At 43.3% G+C, this 21,545-nt stretch overlaps 1 protein-coding gene across 2 annotated transcripts in view; it reads left to right on the top strand.

Moving 5' to 3' along the window:
- Positions 1-854: 854 nt before the first annotated feature.
- Positions 855-21,545, top strand: part of LRP1 (LDL receptor related protein 1) — a 374,671-nt gene continuing 353,980 nt past the window's right edge. For both annotated transcript variants that reach the window (XM_075591499.1, XM_075591500.1), the window contains exon 1: positions 855-1,411. In XM_075591499.1, the coding sequence (XP_075447614.1) occupies positions 1,321-1,411 (91 nt within the window). In that variant the 5' untranslated portion in view covers positions 855-1,320. The remainder of the gene's footprint in view (positions 1,412-21,545) is intronic.

The raw sequence follows: 21,545 nt of genomic DNA on the forward strand, positions 1-21,545 counted from the left end.
GAGGACCCCACATACTACATAGTTTTATGCATTTTTCCCATGACGAATTCTTATTTGACTAATTTGCTGTAGTCATTTCAAAGTCTCAACCATTCACTGGCAGAGAGGCTGGCAATTGTACACGTATTTGCCCTTGGTGACTATTATGCTAGTCAGTGAGTCAGAAGCTTCAGTATCAATGATATATGTACTTGTATGTAAAAGGGCTAGGTTTGCTATTTGTGTGCCTGTGTGTTTATATTTCAAATGTTACAGTATATCAATGCTAATTTAGCATTCACTATCAAATACACAAGGAGTACAAGCATGTACAGTAGCTAACATAATGCAGGGAGAGAAAAATGCCTTAACACTGAGTCTATTGCAGTACACATAAAAAATAAAATCTTCACACAAAAAAATACAAAAAGTATACATACAAATTATGGGACTATGTAAAATCTCGCACAACGCGTTTCACCCTACAAAGAGCGTTCTCAATGATCTATGATACCACGGGTTACCCCAGGTTTTGATCCAGGAAAAACTTTAAAATAAATAACCTCCAAGATGGTATATGGAGAGACATACATAGGCTGTGTGGGGGTAACTAAAAGTGCAACATGGACCTCTAACACGATTTTGGCTTTCCATTCTGCACACAGACACTGGAGATAATTCACATACAGGAGTGTGGTCATACTATGTATGCACTGTTTCATTCTACTCCAATTCCACAGGGGTGTCACAGAAATGAAATGCTGCTCTATTGAGCCAGCACCACTTCTGCCTATTGACACTCATACAACACCCTCAACCAGCTTATCCACGGAGCTGGAGGTGGAGAGAGATTGCCAAACCCGCCCCCTATCACTCCCTCCCTCCTTCTCTCCCACTCTCACACACACATACTCTCTCCAGCCATTCCCCCTCTCATTAATAACACTGCTGGATCCCTCAGCCCCTCATGATAAGGGGGGATACCCTGTAAGGCAGCTGGGAGAGAAGGGGGTACTGCAGACACTGCATGCCCCCTCACCTACAACACAGCCTGCAACCCCCCACCACCAACCCCTTCCCCACTCCCCCACACTGGAATATAGACCTTGGCTATATTTTGCACCCATTCCAAACGCTGCTGTTTTCCACCACTCTCCCTCCACCCATTTTTTTTTCTTCACGTTTTGGTTAATTTCTTCCATTTTTGCTGCTGGCGACTGGATACCTAGAGAAGAAGAAGAGGAGGAGGAGGGAGCCTGGCTGGCAGGCGAAGGCCAGGCAAAGAAAAAGGCACCCCCTCCCCTCCATCTTTTTTAACCCTTGTTTCCCCGTCGCCTCACAATGCCGCCTCTCAGGACAGATGTTCCAGCTGTGATCGCCTTGGGATTTCTGTATTGTTACCTGCACGTTCTTGCAACCTCTGTCAACGATGGTGAGTGCAGCCTTGTTCATTGCGTTCCCTATTTAACCCTCTCCCTATAGTGCTGTGTAGGGAAGGGGAGAGAGAGGGGGTGTATTCTTTTATTGCACCTTTCACTGCAGGCCTTGAAAACTGATTGCAATCTCAGAAATGTGCAGCATAGTATGGATGCAACACACACACACCTTCTGAACCCTGCCTTTGATCTGTATGCACAAGCCTGTGGAAATATAGCATGCTTTTCTATATGTAGACAGTGATTGCTTTTCCTCCTGTGTTTTACACACACACAATTCTCAGATTCCATCTATCAAACAAGTACAATCTCCTAACCATATTGTATTTCTACGTCTGCTAGGAAACAGTTATCCTTGGGTCATCAGCTGCCAAAAATGATCACGCCTTTTCAATCTCTAAAGTTGTAGCTGCTCATTGTATAATAATCCCCAAATCTCTCTTCCCCACCCCATCCTTTAACCCTTAAAGTGCTGGGAGGGGTGGTACATGAACCTTCCCCCCCCCCCCCTAGGCTGCCCCAGCAGCGGAGGTAACACCACATTTGATGCACAAACGGGTTAATAGCTCCATTTATTTAAGGCACAGCATCTGATAACACTGTAAAGCAGTGCTGTCTATTGTCTTGTTTGTCTTAACAATGGTCTCTAATTTGTTTAGAAGGGTGCCTCTTTTTGTTTAAAGGGGGGTTGGTGATTTTTGTTTTTTCTTTTACTGACCAAGAGGATCTGTCCTTCAATCAAAGGCATATTTTGCTCTGTAGGCTTCAGAAGAATGTACCCTGATTGCAAGGCAAAGAAATCCAGTTATGTGTGTTTAGTGGTTTCCTTCATTGGATGGAAGTAAATCATCAACATATGCCGAATCGCAGCCCTTATCCCCTCCTAGCATTTCTCTTTCTGGTGTGTGCTTGCAATTATAATGATTCATGGATGTTACAATTCTTTACTATGGCATACAGTACCCAAATAAAATGGGTATTGACGTGTGTACTTTACTGGCATGTAACTTTTTTGTTGTGGCTTTCAAATGTATCGCAAATTAGCCCAGATCACGCAGGGCTGTCGTTTGCTTGCAGTATGTACCATGCATTAATTCCCCATAATCAAGATGTTGGATTGCATTCTGTTTTTTTTTTTAACCCTTTTTGGTCCCCTTTGGCCTCTACAAAAAAAATCCTTTAGTCTTTGCACCTCTGTGATTGGACGGCGTTATTAAGTGTCTGTGTAGATTAAATTAATGCTCCATTTCCTACCTCGAGATTTCCTAAATATCAACGCTTTAATAATGAAACTGAGTGACTGATGCACTTAAAAATTGCTGTATACATTTAAATGTACATGGGCCTTGATCTCTCTTCCCCCTCCCTCCCCTGCTTTATTGGCTCTCTTTATATCTTTAATTCTAACTAAGAATATCGTGTGTGTACTTTCTTATATATCTCATAAGAACGTATACATATAGCTTACATGGTATTATTACTTAGCAACATCTTGTGTGGGTGTATATATGTACAGTATATGTATGTATGTATATTCCGTGTCTGTGTATTTACTAGACTTTATTGCTTTGAATGACTTCCTTGAAAGTGTTGAGGGCTGTTGACCAGGAAAACAAGGCTGACATTGTGAAGGCATCTCCATTGCAATTCGCAAACCTCATCTGCAACCCGAGCAGCGGCTGCCTCCTCCTCCACACTGAGCAGCGAGGCTGCAGTGCGCCTCCAGTGCGTGACATGGCAGCATTCAGCAGAGGCAGCTCAGGCAGGCAGGGATAGAAGGGGGGATTCATGGGAGGAGGAGGGCTGGTGTGCAAACCAGATGTGAGGCGGGGAACCGCTGCAGCAACACATGCCTAGTATGGGGAGATTGTGTAACATTGTATAATTGGGTTATATCGTTGTTGTTTTTCCATACACCCCCCCCCCCCCCATCCAGTCAACATTACAATGTGGACAAATCAGTTTATATAAACTCAAGTATGCATGGAAATGTGCAGTTATGTACTATTATGTCAGCCAGTTTTGAACTGAGCCTTTCCTTATGTGCATTGGGGGTGGGAATGCCTCTGTGTAGCTTTTTCTTTTTGCACTATGACACTGTTTAAAATAAATAAACATACTATTTCCCTCACTGTAACTGATGATAAACTAAGGTAATATATATTATAATAATTTTTTGCTAGGTTGACATAATGTGTTTATATTGGCAAGCAAGTGGTTTGAAAGGGACCACAGTAGCAATCTATAGACAATAAGGCCCATCTTTCTTTTAGGCTCTTTGTGATTTTTGTAAAAATCCATATGGCTCTATTACTCTGGATTCTCTCATTTTCAGACAAGTGGGCCTAATATATATATATCCCAAGTGGGAAAAAAGTTGTATTTGGATTTCCAATTTGTGTATGGTTATTCAGCAATCTTGATTTGCTTTTGTTCTTAAATAATTGGAACCGGAGGAACCAGTGCAGAAGTGCTCTATTTTTAGTGGGGAGATTGTTCTGAAACCCCTGCTCACACTGGCCAGATGCATCAAGCAGTGCTAAGGAAAAATGGAGATGTTTTCTCAAAATGTGTATTTATTTTTTTTTGGTCAGCTAGCATGCTAGTTGATCAAAAACGAACACATTTCTGGAGATAACCTCTCCATGTTTCCATAGCACTGCTTGATGTATGTGGACCACTGTTCCCTGATTGAGATACCGGGTTTAAAGTTCCCACCTGTGGAAACAATATGGCCACTACATCTTGGTTGATATGTAGCGCCATTAGTTACAGCGTACTATTGGTAGATGCCTGAGACCATGTTGTTTCCTTCACCGCTATTTATCTGGGGAGATCCAAGCGCTGAAAATGGTGAGTCTCTGTATTGGAGGCCTCCACCCCCTGCTTCCAATTCCGTAAAAAAAAATTGCTGCTTTAGTAAATGTGCGTTATACAGATTTGGAGATTTTCCCACAGGCACAGAAAAACAGAGCTGTATACTAAATAAAAAAAAATGGGTGGGCTCTTTGACTTCTGTTTTTCGTTCTGAATGTATTTCGCGTTTTTGTTCTGGTTTTGTCAAAACTTTGTTTTAGCTTAGAATTTTTACCAGATTCTGAGAAAAAGCTCGAACCAAGTAGGAAAATGCTGAAATAGCATACAAATGTCTAGGAAATACTTAAATGCCTAATGTTGTGGTTCTAAATGATTTGGAGGGGGTTGTATTCGGTTTTGGAATGCAAGGCTCGGGTAGGTTCTGATTTCTCACACCCGGTGTTGCCTATCTTTACCAAATACAGCACAATATAACCTTGTCAGCCCCATCAGCGAATGGATTACTTTTGTTTGTAAACCTTGCACAGGTTTCTTTATTTTTCTTTACTTTTTTTTCTTTTCCCCTCTTCCGGTCACGGGGGAGGTGGTGATAGGAACAAGTCTATTTACTCACAGATAGTAAAGCAAGCTCGCAGAATATAAGGGCAAATGTAAACAAAGAAAATAAGTGTGATCTTAATGATATACAATCTCTCATCATATTCACTAGTAAATTGTGTTTAGTCATGTTTTCTTATATGTCTTTGTAATTTTAGATTTGCATGTTTTGCTCAGGGTTGCTCAGCTTGAATTCTTTGAATTTTAATACCATCTAGTGCTTGGGGGTTGTAGATTGATCTCCCTCTGAATTTTGTCCGTGTGTGGATGGAAAAGAAATGACTGCCAGTGGGGAGGCGCCAGCTAATCAGTTTTACTGATTGGGTTATTTTAGTTTATTTGTAGAGTGCAAACATATTCCGCAGCGCGGTACAGTGGGGGTACAGAGTTATGTACGTTACATACCAAAATAAACACACACACACAAGCGCAAACAGATACAGACGGTAACGAGGGCTCTGCTCGTGAGCGCTTATATTTGATTGGTTGCCTGGTGGTAATTTTGGAAAAGGCCAAATTCCCTCTGAAATGAAAAATATTATTAATGTGTTCAGAAACGGGGTGACTTCTCAGTGTAAAATGTATACTTTTTTTTTAACATATGAAGGTTCCCCCTGTTCTTACACTCATATTCCCTCTACTTCCCACACATTCTTGAAGGCCCATCCTAAATTCCTTTTGAGTATTAAAAGCCCCATGCTGTTTGGGATAGAACAACATGGCAGATAGAATCAGATGAGCTGAGGTTGCAGTTGATGATGTCACTGCCAATAAACCGTGAGGATGATACAATGAGGGGTTAGTGGGAAAGGAAACCGTGCCTGTAACATCTCCCTGATACAATTGCAAGCCATAAACGCTGTAATTAGCCTCTTTTTAATATGATGCACTTGGCTCTAAATTGTTCTTGGTTGAAGTTTGGAATAATTAAAATAAAAAAGACCAATGTGTAAGACCTGGGGATGCTTTACCAAAATGTACACTTTACTAAAGTAAGTTTTACATTGAAGAGTTTAACTCTGATGACGTCTGAGACCAGTTCCAGTGAGAATTAGTGCGTGGCCCTTCAATAAAAACAGTGTCCACCCCTCCATGTTTTGGCAGCATTTCTGTTTTTGTTCATTTCTGGTGATTAAATAATCTGTTGTGTGGGTTTTTTATTATTAAGAATCTTGATACAAGGTTACTTTCTGTACAATGCATTTGTTTCTTTACATTGATATTATTTTTGTACACATTTGAATAACATATTTTAAGGTCAGATGCTTTGTTACATAGTAGCTGAGGTTGAAAAAAGACATACTGTACGTCCAAGTTCAACCTATGCTAAATTTTAGATGACAGATACTTTATGCTATATTTGTACTTGTAGTATATTGATCCAGAGGAAGGCAAACAAAAAACCCCAGTGAAAATATCATCTAATGTGGGCGGGGAGAGGGGGGGAATCCTTCCTGACTCCAAATAATGGGAACCAGATTTCTCCCTGGATCAACATTCTTCCCATGTTTACTTATTTGGTAGATCCCTGTATACTTTTCTGAAAAGATGTCCAACCTTTTTTTTGAAGATACCTTTTGTATCTGCCATCACAGTCTTCATGGGTAATGAATTACACATTTTTAACTGCCCTTACTGTACAGAACCCTTTCCTTTGTTGCTGGTGAAATCTCCTTTCCTCTAACCTTAAGGGATTACCCAGTGTCATGTGTATTGCCCTTGGGATGAATAGTTCTTTTGAAATCTCCTTGTATTGTCCACGAATATATTTGTTTATAGTTATCATATCCCCCTTAGATGCCTCTTTTCTAATGTAAACAAATCTAATTTAGCTAGCCTCCTCATAAATCAGTATATATTCCCTTCATTAATTTGGTGGCCCTTCTCTGCCCTTTCTCTAGTTCCATAATGTCTCTTCTATAGATGGGTGCCCAAAATTGTACTCCATATTCATGGTGTGGTCTTACTAATACTTTATAAAGGGGCATAATTATATTTACTTCCCTTCCATCCATTGCCTATTTAATGCAAGATAAGATCTTGTTTGCCTTTGCAGCTACTGCTTGACTTTGGGCACTATTGCTAAGCATGCTATTTACAAGCACTCCTAAATCCTTCCTTCTCCATCAAGGATTCCCCCAATTTATCCCCATTTAATTTGTAAATCGCCTGTTTGTTCATGTTTCCCGAATGCATAACCTTACATTTATCTGTTCTAAACATCATCTGCCCTTTACCTGCCCAAGTTTCCAGTCTACAGTATCTAAGTCTTTTTGGAGAGAAATGTCATCCTGCTCTGATTCTAGTAAGCTACCTTACACAATTTAGTGTCATCAGCAAAGATGGCGGCATTGCTCTCTTACAGGTCTGTAATTCCCCGGTTGTGATCTAGCTCCCTATTTAAATATAGGCACCACGTCTGCTCTACGCCAATCTTGTGGTACTGAGCCTGTGGAAATGGAGTCCTTGAATATTAAATGCAATGGGTTGGCTATTACTGAACTTAACTCCTTGGGAACTCTTGAATGTATACCATCTGGGCCAGGTGCCTTATTTACTTTGATCTAACCGCCTACGAACTTTTTCCTCAGTTAACCATTTTTTTTTGTTAATATAGAGGTTGTGGCTTCCTTCTGCGGCACTACTATTGCAATTGATTCTTCCCTGGGAAATACAAAGGCAAATGATTTGTTTAATACCTCCGCATTTTTCCTTATCTCCAATAATCTGTCTTAACACTGAAAGGGTCCTATATTTTCTTTTCTAATTTCTTTGTTATTAAGGTACTTAAATAACATTTTAGGGTTGATCTTACTTTCTATTGCAATCCTTTTTTCATTATCCATTTTTGCTCATTTGATTGCCCTTTTTTGCAATTTTTGTTACATTCCTTATAATTTTGATATGATGCCTCTGTCCCTTCTGGCTTAAAGAATCTAAACGCCTTCCTCTTCTCTTCCATTTCCTCCCCTACCTGTTTATTTAGCCACATTGGTTTAGACGTATTTCTTGTATACGTATTACCCAAGGGTATACATTGATTAGTGTGCTTTTCTAATAATGTTTTAAAGACTGTCCATTTATCTTCCACATTTTTCCCTGCAAAAGCATCATCCCAATGTATTACTTGTAGATTATTAAATCTGCCTTTCTAAAGTTACAAATCTTTGTTGAACACAAGTAATATGCTTTATGATCATTTATTTCCAATGAGACCATGTTATGATCACTGTTACCCAAATGTTCTCGCACTTGAATATTTCTTATTACTTCTACATTGTTTGATATTACCAAATCCAGTATTGCGCCTCTCCTTTTGCTTCTATGTCACCCTAGAGCAATTTTAAGAACAAGCTTGTGAATGAGTTGAATATGGTATCTAAATGCTTGGCAGGTTTACGTCATACAATGAATATGGGGATTCGGCATGCTCTATAAAATGCGGGGCCATCTGATCTCTGAGGTTCTGGCAATGGAAAGTGTGAGGGTTGCTTCTTTAAAGCTGAAGTTCCACCAACATCTTGACAATTTGTAAACTTCCTAGCCAGGTAATGGGCTTTAAAAAAAAAAAAAAAAAAAATGTATTTAACAAATAAAATCATAATTTTGTTTAAAAAAAAAAGTCACTTTTTTGATCTCCCTGGAATAATGAAATTTTTTGCCAGAATAATAACGTATCATATACCTACACTACCGACACACTTTATTGAAGTGTGGTCGGTACCGCAAGCCGGGAAATCTCCCGGCTTGCTAGTGGCCGCCCCTCGGCGTGCCGCGCGTCATAGACGCGCGGTCACGCGTCATCGGGAGCGTGCGCCCCCTGCACGCGTGTCCAGGGGCTCCCCGAGGGAGCCCTGGTGTCCCGCGATCGCGGGACAGCGGCAGGGGGTTCCGGGGGACCCGGCGGACCCGGCAGCGGTAGGGAGAGCGCCCCGATCGGAGGGCGCTCTTCCGCTGCTTCGGCGCGCGCCCGTCACACTCGGGCCCGCGCCAGGCTACTGCTGCGGCACAGAACGGGCAAATGCTCGAATAAACTGTGCCGCAGCAGTATAGCCTCTGCCTAACACTGCTGGACTGCAGATCAGATGAAGGGGACTGTGGCATATAGCACAGATAATACACAGAACAATGTGATCTCACACATAAGGAAGGTGTATTTAAGTATACTTTTTATGTCTGACTTTGTTTTTTAAGGTAACGATACCTATATTAGCGACTCAAGCATATTACTACTTTAAATTAAATTTGTTGCTAGGAAGGCCTCTTAAAGCAGCAATACTACCCCCCCTTCCCCCTTATTTGTATATGTAAAGCCTGTGACAATGTATAATTCTACATTCTTACCCAAGTTGGCAATCGTTTGGTGCTTGTTATAAATCTGTAAAAATCCTGATTGCGTGCCTAACATGATGGACGCTTCAGTCAGTGTAATTCGGCAGCTACAATGTATCCTTATATCACTAAGGTAACATTATCTATTGTTACAGTTTGCAGCTCAAACTGCTGGGAACATTGGCAACAAATTATCCCAAACAGGAAAATGTTGCAAGTATCGTGCACTACTGGGGAGGTGAGCTAAAGCCTGCTATTGAAATCTAAGGCCGCGGGCATGAGCCGCGCTCACGCTCGGCAGTGAGCCCCTGCAGCCGCAATGAGAGCGGCTTTAGCAGGGGCTCGCGCACGCTTCCGCAGGCGTGCAGAAGCGTAGCCGACAATTCAATTTTAGTTTCGGCGCCCACGGGAGCGCACGGCCGGTCACGTGAGTGGTTCGCCCAATGAGGGCAAACCAGCTCCGTGACGTCACTGGTCCGCCCCCCGACACGCCCCCGGACGGCGCGCGAACTAAGGCCAGGGAAAGCATTCGCTTTCCCTCAGCCTCAGCGCGCCTCCGCACGGCTAAAGTCACTATGGACTTAGCCTAAGGATGCTTTAAAACTAATTAAACATTGCTTCAAGAGTTGAATAATAGTAATTTAAAAAACGCAGTATTATCTAATATTACAGAACTGATTTATTTTAAAAAACATAAAAGATTTCACATGTTTTGCTGCTTTTAAAGCTGCAGACAAGCAATATCCTACATGTGTTTTTGTTTTTCATCAGTTCTGTACTATGAGAAAATACATGTAGCATTTAAAAAAAAAAAACTCTGACATTTTTAATGTATTATAATGTAACAAGCATTTTTTGTTTCTATAGCAACCATTTACAATGTCTCATCCCCTTCCTCTTCTGATACAGGCTCTGGCACACCCCTTTTTGAACCCTGCCCTCTCTCTAGCAGTGCACCAATTGTATATAGTGACTGCTTGGTCACAGGATCTACCCCACAGAACATTCCATCTTTGGACCTGTTCTGCTGCACTGACAGCCATTTAGTGAACTCCCGAATCAAATGTTCGCTGATTGCTTGGCAACTTAGGTAATTACTTATCATTGTGTGGATTGTATTGCTACACATATTAAAGGGGAAAATACATTAAATTAAAAAGGCAGCTTGGATTGCTGCTTTTAAAAGGTAATTTTACATAGTGGTTAAGAAAAAACAACTAGAGCTAGTAGTTATCATGCAGCCCACAGACGATGCCTGGAAACTTTAATTTCCTGCCTGGGCTCAAAAATAGAGGTGTTTTCCCATGGCCAAGAAGAACACAATGGTATAAAGAACATGGTTATTTCTTGCAGTGCACAGAACCTTGCCTTCCAGAACTAATTTGCCTCATGAGTTAAGGATCAGCTACTGTAGGTGGAGTTCTTATTTACCTTGTCTTCAGGCAGCTCTAAAAGAAATCCAGCTCTGCATTCCTAGTTTACTACTTCTCCCATACTGTCGTTTCTTTCCATAAAGATTATTTTGATCAACGCATACATTCTTTAGTTATGGACAACATATTGCTTGGTTTTTGGTCTATTGCAATATATTTTTATAAGCTGTGCATTTGTTTTCAGCCTTGTGTTCTTTTGCCAAAACACACACTTCTGTTTTCAGGATGGGGCAGGCGGATTTCCCTACCTGAATTTGAGTGGATGGTTCCATTTGCTTGCCCAGGCTAGCTCTACCCAAACTGTATGCCAGCTGTTTTTGTGTTAGGCACAGCTGTCTGCTACAATCCTTAGGCCTCTGATGCAGTCTCCAAGCATCTATCTAACCACAACACAACAATGTTAAGCTGACGGGGAAAAATTTTTCTCCTACACCCTGCAATTTTACCTCCTATTTCTGAAACTGCCACCCAGGTGCCAATGTTAAGATTATCTTCTGTTTATGTAACTTTTAGTGGGATGGGAAGCTTCTTGTGGTCACGTAGCAGCAGCTTCTTTTTAGGTTGTCACTGCAAAGGTTTAAACTGCCTTGGTGGTCCTTCAAAGGAGATGCCTACCACCTGTGCTAACTAGATGTCATGAGTATGGATTGTGTTTGTACTTGATACTGCCTGACTAATGGGCGTGTGCTGGGTGTCAGGCTTGCATGTGTGCATACAGACACTAGACGGTCATTGATCAAGGTCTCTACCATTTTCACTATAGACTGTGAAAGCATGCGCCTCTGTTTGCATATCTCACTGTTAATTAATTTAATAATGTATTGCTGCTGATCTACAGATTTGCAACGAATGGACGCTAGAACAATCAATCCCAACCTTTTTTTTTTTACATTGTGCATCCCCTGCTAAAAAAATATTTGTTTCGCAAACCCCTTATTCGTACATCTTATTGCTTCTACTCATACTATTGCCCACAAAACCTGATCCCAGGTAGTACGGTGTCCTGAGCTCATGGGAGAACTTGCATATAAGGCTCTAAACTGCACCTCACTGTGTGCAGATCTCATGGGAAGTATAGTATAGCTGTCAATTACTGAGGAAACTTCCAACGTTGCGTCCCACAATACAAAACACTGTGGAGAGTGACTTTGGAAGCTTCTTCTGTAATTGACAGCTATACCACCCGTGCAGATAAGGGGTCTTACTGAGTGTGCAGTCCCCACAAAGGTTCATAAACCCACTATCTGCCTGGGATTTGCCATTAAATATTTTGTTTTCCATGAACTCCTTGAAGACACCTCACAAACCCCTAAGTGTTCAAACCCCCTGTTGGGAATCGCTTGTCTAGAATATATTTCATATAATATAGCCTTGTGCATAAGAGTTTGTTTTGCAATTAAATATTAGCAACAGTGAAGTATACCAAGTTATATTTTGTAAAGGTCAATCTAAAAGGGACCAGTTGGGAATGGATTCCTACAATTAAAATATGTGGCATGGTCCTTTTTACCTCTTCAGTGCCAACAGGGCAAGCAACATAATGCAATTACAAGCCACTATGGCACTGAAGGGGTTATTCTAAAGTCATGCAGTATGCAAACTTCTTCAGCATAAGTAACAGTGGGGGTGTAATCCATCAACATTGTCTTTGATTTAGAATTTCTGTTTTCCTACTTAATTCCTGATTGGAATTAGGAATAATCAGCGCTGTATAACTGTACATTTGTGTGATGTTCTCCACATGCCGATAATTCAGTATGACTAAACGTCATTCCTTTAGTATGTCTGCAGTATTCATTGGTACGTTGAGAGAAGTGCAGTTACAAAGCATAAGGCTGCGGCCACGCTGCCGCTGAGCTCGCTCATGCTCGAGAGCGGTGACGTCATCAACTCTCCAAGCATGAGCGCAGGCTGTCCTGCAATAATTTGGGGGTGGGGGAGGGAGAGGAAGGGATGGGGGATGAGAGAGGATGAAGGGAGGGGTGGGAGAGGGGGGTGAGAGGACAAGGGGGTGAGAGGATGAGGAGGGGTGCAGTATTGCTCGCCATGGGCTTGTATGACGGCAGTTCAGTTATTTATAACGAAATTTGTTCTAAATTTCACTCCAAGCATGCATCAATTTGCACTATTTCATATTCTATTTCCTAAAAAAAATCCTCGGAAGGGCGCTCCCTCCCAAGACCCCTCACTAGATTTTTTTTTTTTTTTTTACGAAACAGAATATAAAATGGTGCAAATTGGTGAATACTTGTAGTGAAATTTTAGAAAAAAATACGTACAGTAACAGTCAGGTCATTTATAAATAACATTCTTTCTCAGGCTGGTATACTAAGCGCTGGCGCGCGTGATCCAGTGCCGATGTGCACACGTCAGACAGCGTTGGCGCGGCAGCTGTGTGGATATACAAAGACATTTTGTATTTTTGAGCGGCTGCCGTGCTACGTGACACTGTGAGCCAATCACAGTGTGGCCTACCGTTATGACATCATGGCCACGCCTCCTAGCTGCGCGCGTTACCGTTGTGCCTATAGGCACAAAACACGCATGGCACGTGCAACGCCCACATGTGCGCCTGCACTTACTATATTACATGCCTCACAAGCGATCCTCGCACGCATCGCATCTTTCACCATTTTGTCCAGTATTTTTGGACAAGCCACCTGGCAACCCTACATATAAGACGCAAGGTAAACTAATGACAATTATGTGTTTGTTAAGTTCAAACTTGGGGATTTACTTAGCTAAACTGTACTTTTTTTTTTTTCTGCTCAGGGCAATTTCTGATTCACAAACCTACTCGTATTAAATCTCCCCCAGGGAAAATAAAATAACTGAGTCTCGGGCTATTAGGACCACGCAACATGATTGCCCATTTAAATGCCCGGACATAGTTACATAGTTCACCCAATTATATATCATAAGGGGGAAAATAAATTCCTTCCTGACTCCAAGAATTGGCAATCTGATTACTCCCTGGGTCAACATCCTTCCCATGTTTCCTTATTTGGTATATCCCCATATACCTTTCCTATCTAAAAAGATGTCCAACCTTTTTTTTGAACAAATCTATTGTATCTGCCATCACAGTCTCCATGGGTAATGAATTCCACATTTTAACTGCCCTTACTGTAAATAACCCTTTCCTTTTGTTGCTGGTGAAATTTCCTTTCCTCCAACTTAGAGGGATGCCCCCGAGTCCTTTGTACTGCCCTTGGGATGAATAGTTATTTTGAAAGCTCCTTGTACTGTCCCCGAATATATTTGTATATAGTTATCATATCCCCTCTTAGATGCCCTTTTGCAATTTTTGTTACATTGCTTATAATTCTGATACGATGACTCCATCTCTGGTGACTTAAAGAATCTAAACGCCTGTCTCTTCTTTTCCATTTCCTCCCCTACCTGTTTATTTAGCCACATTGGTTTTGACTTATTTCTTTTATACTTATTACCGACTGGTACACACTGATAAGTGTGCTTTTCTAATCATGTTTTAAAGACTGCCCATTTATCTTCTACATTTTTCCCTGCAAAAACATCATCCCAATGTATTACTTGTAGATTGGTCCTCAGTTTATTAAAATCTGCCTTTCTAAAGTTTCAAGGTCTTTGTTGAACACAAGTACTCTGTTCTTTGATGATTTATTTCAAATGTCAATGCTACCCAAATGTTCCAGGACTTGAATATTTGTTATTACTTCTACATTGTTTGATATTACAAATCCAGTATTGCCCGTCTCCTGGATGGTTCCTTAATTATTTGGGTCATGTAATTGTCTTTAAGCACCCCCAACATTCTGTTTCCTTTTGTTGTAATGCTAATCTCATTGCCCCAGTGTATGTCTGGAAAATTAAAATCAACCATTATGCAAACATGACCTTTTTGTGATGCCTTCTCCATTTGCAAAAGTATTTTAGCTTCCTCAATCCAAAATGTATGTATTTCCAATTCTTAATATAACACACAAAAATGTAATACCAATAACTAACAACCACAGCCAATGATTATCTAAACCGTCAAATAAAATGTCTAAGGCCCTTGTTCAAGCATGTTTACGGTACTTACCAGATAAATCAGTGGCTGCAATCCAGGACTGTATCCGCCTCTCCGAGTGTCTGTAAGGCTAAGGCCCCGGTAAATCAGCTGCAACGCGCGCCCGCGAGATTGGCGGCGCGTGCAGCCGATTACCTGGTCTGCAGAGAGCTGCAGGAGCAGAGACCGGAGGGGGCGTGGCGTGGGGAGTGACGGGGGCACGGCCATGACGTCACCCGGCAGGTTCGCCCTCATTGGCTGAACCGCCGGGGGGCGTGGCCTAATCGCTCGCCGCGAGTCCTGCTCTCAATTATATTGAGAGCAGGAGTAGCTCTCGCGAGCGCTGCGGCCCCCCCTAGCAGCGGGCCAGGCGCCATTGCGGGGAGGGCTCTCGTCCGTGCAGCGTCCGCCAAAGCGGACGCTGTAGTAGGCAGCGGGGGCAAGGCCTAAGCAATCCAGCGTTCCTGCTGAGTGGCTGGAGAGGTGAGGGACTCCCTCCTCTCAAATGGAAAAGAAGAGCAAAAAATAGAGTTAGAACATTAACATCTAAATTTAGCATAGGTTGATCTTGATGGACGTACGTCTTTTTTTCTACCTCATCTACTATGTAACTATGTAACATACCCATCATACAGGTATGAGAAAGGGGGAGAGGGGGGGGGAAGGAGGGGGAGAGGGGGGGGGAAGGGAAGGGGAGAGGGGGGGGAAGGGAGGGGGAGAGGGGGGGGAAGGGAGGGGGAGAGGGGGGGGAAGGGAGGGGGAGAGGGGGGGGAAGGGAGGAGGAGAGGGGGGGGGGAAGGGAGGGGGAGAGGGGGGGGAAGGGAGGGGAGAGGGGGGGGGAAGGGAGGGGGAGAGGGGGGGGAAGGGAGGGGGAGAGGGGGGGGGAAGGGAGGGGGAGAGGGGGGAGAAGGGAGGGGGAGAAGGGGGGAAGGGAGGGGGGGGGAAGGGAGGGGGGGGAAGGGAGGGGGGAGAGGGGGAGAGGGGAGAGGGGGGGGGAAAGGGGAGAGGGGGGGGAAAGGGGAGAGGGGGGGAAAGGGGAGAGGGGGGGAAAGGGGAGAGGGGGGGGAAGGGGAGAGGGGAGAGGGGGGGAAGGGGAGAGGGGAGAGGGGGGCGAGAGGGGGGGAGAGGGAGAGGGGGGGGGGGGAAGGGGAGAGGGGGGGGAAGGGGAGAGGGGGGAAGGGAGGGGGAGAGGAGGGGGGAAGGGAGGAGGAGAGGGGGGGAAGGGAAGGGGAGCCCGCCAACCCTGCTCCCCTCCGCGCCTACCTCCCACCCGGGCAGCAGCCACAGGGAATGGAGGCAGAGGAGGGGAAGCGCCAAACAGCCAACGGCTGTCCCCGCTCCCATCTCCCTGCCCGCACGGGCCACAGGGATCAGGGGAGGAAGCGGAGAAAGCCCCACCCCCGGCATTCTCCATCCAATCACCTGCGCCCCAGCATGTTCTACTAGAAGCCCAACCCCCTGACATTAAGAAAATACTCACCAGCCGGGCTGCCACATCCTCGCCGCCGCTGCGCACCGCCACATCTACAAAACAAATGGGACCAGGGAGGAAAAACGGGACATTTCCGGGACGGACCGTCAGCCGGGACAGCACAGAAAAAAATGGGACTGTCCCGGCAAAACCGGGACATCTGGTCACCCTAAGTATTGCTCCTCTCCTGGTTGGTTCCTCAATAATTGGGGTCATATAATTGTCTTTAAGCACCCCCAAAAACCTGTTTCCTTTTATTGTAATGCTAATCTCATTGCCCCAGTCTAGCCTTGGTAATTAAAATCACCCATTTTGCAAACGTGACCTAGTTTTGATGCCTTCTCCATTTGCAAAAGTATTTTAGCTTCCTCAATCTCACAGATATTTGGTGGTTTATAGCATATCCCTACAAACATTTTCTTTATACTTTTACGTCCACTACTAATTTCTATCCACAAAGTCTTTACATTTTCATAATTCCCTTTATAAACATCTTCACTTATAATAGGTTTTAGATCCGGTTTAACATATAAACATACTCCACCTCCTCTTCTATTTGCTCAATCTTTCCGAAAAAGGTAATAACCCTCTAAATTAACTGCCCAGTCATGAGTTTCATCCCACCATGTTTCAGTAATGCCTATGATATCATACTGCTCCCTTGCAGCTATTAATTCAAGCTCCCCCATTTTATCTGTCAGGCTTCTTGCATTAGCAAGCATGCATTTCAGGTTTTTATTCAGCCTGTACTATTATCTTAGCTACTCCTTCCTTTCTGCTCCCACTTGGTTTAGTCTTTAGAAGTTTTCTAGTATTATCTGTATTCACTATGGGTGTCTCGCTGCTTGTCAAACTCGCACTTGCCCCCATTCTACCTCCATAACCCCTTGTTTCCTCATCTATTCTATTTAATCTGTTTCATTCCCCTCCCCACCTCCATCCTAGTTTAAAATCTCCTCCAACCTTTTTAGCATTCTCCCCCTAGCACAGAAGATCCCTCTTCATTGAGGTGCAATCTGTCCCTAGAATAAAGATGGCACCTCTCAGAAAAGGAGTCCCAGTGCTCTAAAAACCCAAAACTCTCCTTCCTACACCACTTTCTTAGCCATGCATTAATCTCCCTGATCTCTGACTGTCTCCCTGGCACTGGTAGTATTTCAGAAAATACTACCTTGGAGGTCCATTTCTTAAGCTTTTGGACTAGATCCCTGAAATAATTTTTTAGGACCCTCTAACATTCTCTAACTTTGTCATTGGTGCCAACATGTACCAAGACCTCAGCTCAATCCCAGCCCCATCCAACAATCTATCTACCCGATCCACAATGTGATGAACACGTTAACTTCACCGGTGAGTATCTGAGGAACCTGGGAGTCCCAGAAGCTAACAAATATTGTGGTTTAAGCTCTGGGGAAATCTGGTCCAAGGACGTTTTGGGTTTGGGCTCATTTAGTTATAAAAATACACAATTTAAAATAGTGGAGAAAAAAACAGATGAAAACAGACTTCCTAAAGTACAGCATTGTGAAGCATTCAAGGGGAACGGCACCTTTTTAATTTGCTGTAAAATCTATCCCTTTTTCATGTCCTGCGGTAATCATGAGACAAACGTTTAATGTGTTTTTGTCACATGGTTCAGAGCTGATATGTGGGCATTTTTAGTGATTCCTCCATCCAGAAAAGCTTCACATCAAACTCTCTTTCCAAAGAACAAGAATGATATTTTATAACTTTTTTTATTTTATGATGCACTGCACCTCCTTGGATAATGACAAATCCTCTTGAGAAAAATTATGTAGTAGGTCTTACTGTATTTGAGAGAGTATGAATGAATGTCGGCACAATTTGCAAAAATAAGAAAAGGTTTATTAACAATGAATGGTTAGGTCATACAGCATAACCAAACACCTTGAATATATGTCCAAAGAAAGCCAAAAGGCGCACACCAAACCCATGGCAGGAGCAGCTGTATGATTACTGGGCAAGAGAGGATTGTGAAGAGCACAAAAGGAGAGAGAGAAAAACACTCCTCCTAGTTTGTCTCTCCCTCTGTTCCCCTTCTTTGTTTCTCTCCCTGTGCACTCTTGTCTCTCTCGCTATATGCCCCTTTGTATTTTAGTCTCCCCTCGCTGGAACGGAGTACTTGCGCGTTCCACTCAAGCCCTGGTTTGAACCCATTTGGGACGTCATTGTTTCATTTTAATTTCAATTTGGTTACAGTCATAATCCTTTGTGGATAGACAAACCGATTGCTTACACAACAAGTAATTGGGTACGCTTGCTTTCTCTGCTTTAAAATTAAATCATTCTCTACCAATAATATCCCCTTTTAGGCATGTTATTTTTTATTTGATCATTTTGCTGCTTAATACAGTGTACTACCAATGTATACTGTACTTCCAATGTACAGTTTTGCCCAAATGTGTTCTTTGAAAATTAATTGTGTAAATACAGTATAGTAAAACATAGGTCAAACTAGCCCCATCTGCTGAAATAATGCTTGTTTACTGTATTATTCTGTATGATCCTTATTTTCTCCCTCTTTCCTCGTGATAGCATTACGCAATCAACATTGGGTAACCCTTATTTCACAATAATTTTGGATAGACTATTAGTTTGTGATTGGGCCACTTTATCTGCAGAGATACAATGTGTTTTTTTTCTGCTGCAACAAACTCCGTCCGGAATGGTTGTTTTTCTGTGTTGCTGCTGGAATCTTACAGAGCATCAAGGTCATTGATACGAGTCCTGCTCATCTGTGACTAAGAGGTATTGACAACTGTGACCCCAACACCACATCGGATGTGTATTAAAGCTGCAGTCTTTACAGCTGCACGTTAGAAATCAACAGACAACATACAGTATTCTGTTTAGAAATACGAAGTGGTTGCTTAAAGTTGCACGTCTCCCTGAACATTTGCAAATGACCCTAATATTTTATTTATCTCTAACCTATGTGTCAGTGTCCAGTTTTCTAGCACTTAATTTCTGAGAACCCTTGATCATGGAGTGGTAAAATCCCAGGGGCCAAAAATATAACCCCTGGCCCCTGCTTTCATGTTGTGACCAACAGGTCAGGTTTTTATGATATCCCTGCTTCAGCACAGATGGCTCAATCAAAGACTGAGGCACTGATTGAGCTACCTGTGCTGAAGCCGGGACATCCTGAAAACCTAACCTTTTTGGGGGTCTTGAGGACTGGAGTTGAGCACTCCTGGCTTAGGCCTCGTCCAGCGTGACGCTGAGCAGGCGTTTGCGCTGGCCGTGATGAAACACATTGCTGCAATGTGTGTGGCCAGCATGAGCGAGCGCCTGCGCATGCACGGCGCTTAGCTGCTTGCGAAAGCAAGCAAATTTGATAGGGCAAATCGCTGGCAAGTCACGTTAGCGGTTCGCCCAATGAGGGCGAACCAGCTCCGTGACATCATGGCCACACCCACTCATGCACATAGCGCACACTCACCTAGCTGGCCACAAATTGCCCGGCCAAGCAGAGCGCGTGACGTCGCCACGTGCGCCAGCGCGCTCGCTCCCTGCCTGGCCGCAGCCTTAGTCTGGCACGAGTCGGAATGCTCCAGGAGGCTGCTTTTACCTGCTCTTAATTCACAGTGTGGAGGGGGGAGGAGTGTCTGTGTCTGTGTGTTATTCATGATGGTTATCATGGAAAAAGTCTGACATTTTCGTAATTATCATTGGGGTTCACAAGCTTTTTCTCGCCATTGTACATACATTGTAGCTTCTAATTGGCCTGGGGAGACATCTTTATTTTTACTTTTATGGCACATAAAAGGGGTAAATAGCTCGGGAAACGTGGTGTCTCTGAAACCAAAAAAGGGGGAATTGCTGCTTTAATGCTGTGAGATTCTTAATTTCAGCTTTTGAGCCGACTCACACATTTGATATGGTGGCTGGGGCATTACGTCCCAGAAATTGTATTGTATGTCTTTATTTATATAGCGCCATAAATGTACATAGCGCTTCACAGTAGTAATACATATCATATAAATAACAAATAATATAAATAACAGATCATGGGAATAAGTGCTTCAGACATACTGTAAAAGTAACATTAAGGAAGGAGTCCCTGCTCCGAGGAGCTTACAATCTAATTGGTAGGTAGGGAGAACGTACAGAGACAGTAGGAGGGAATACTCGTAAGTGCGTCTGCAGGGGTCCAAGCTTTATGTGTCATGTGTCCATGATTATCTAGTGCTACTCAAATGCTTCTTTAAGCAGATGTGTCTTAAGGTGAGTCTTAAAGGTGGATAGCGAGGGGGCTAGTCGGGTATTGAGGGGAAGGGCATTCCAGAGGTGTGGGGCAGAAAGTGAGAAAGGTTTAAGGCGGGAGAGAGCTTTAGATACAAAGGGGGTAGAAAGAAGACATCCTTGAGAAGAACGCAAGAGTCGTGATGGTGCATAGCGAGAAATTAGGGCTGAGATGTAAGGAGGGGCAGAAGAATGTAAAGCTTTAAAAGTGAGCAGGAGAATAAGTGTGAGATACGTGATTTAATCGGAAGCCAGGAGAGGGATTTCAGGAGGGGAGATGCGGAGACAGATTTAGGAAAGAGTAGAGTGATTCTGGCAGCAGCGTTTAGGATAGATTGTAGGGGAGACAGGTGAGAGGTAGGAAGGCCGGACAGCAGGAGGTTGCAGTAATCGAGACGTGAGAGAATGAGGGCCTGAGTCAGAGTTTTAGCAGTTGAGTAACAGAGGAAAGGGCGTATCTTTGTGATATTGCGGAGGAAAAAGCGACAAGTTTTAGAAACGTTTTGAGAATGAGAGTGAGGAATCAAGTGTAACCCCTAGGCAGCGTGCGTGGGCTACTGGGTGAATTATCATATTTCCAATAGCAATGTGGAAGGAGGTAGTAGGGCCTGGTTTGGGAGGAAGTATAAGGAGCTCTGTTTTTGCCATGTTGAGTTTCAGTCGGCGGATGGCCATCCAGGATGATATTCCAGAGAGGCATTCAGAAACTTTGGTGTGTATAGCAGGTGTAAGGTCAGGGGTTGAAAGGTAAATTTGTGTGTCGTCAGCATAGAGGTGATATTTAAACCCAAAAGATGTGATTAGGTCACCTAGAGAGAGTGTGTAGAGAGAAAAGAGAAGGGGTCCCAGGACAGAGCCCTGGGGTACCCCCACAGAGAGATCAATAGAGGAGGAGGAGGTGTTAGCAAAAGAGACACTGAAGGTACGATGGGAGAGGTAAGAGGAGATCCAGGATAAAGCTTTGTTACGAATACCAAGAGTATGGAGAATGTGAAGGAGAAGAGGGTGGTCCACGGTGTCGAATGCTGCAGAGAGGTCGAGTAATATGAGCAGAGTGTAATGACCTCTGTCTTTGGCAGTGTGGAGGTCGTCAGTTATTTTAATGAGGGCTGTTTCAGTAGAGTGAGCAGTGCGGAAGCCAGATTGTAGAGGGTCTAGGACAGAATAGGTGTTGAGAAAGT

Source organism: Ascaphus truei, chromosome 3 (assembly GCF_040206685.1).
Source record: "Ascaphus truei isolate aAscTru1 chromosome 3, aAscTru1.hap1, whole genome shotgun sequence".
In the NCBI taxonomy this organism is placed as follows: domain Eukaryota; kingdom Metazoa; phylum Chordata; class Amphibia; order Anura; family Ascaphidae; genus Ascaphus; species Ascaphus truei.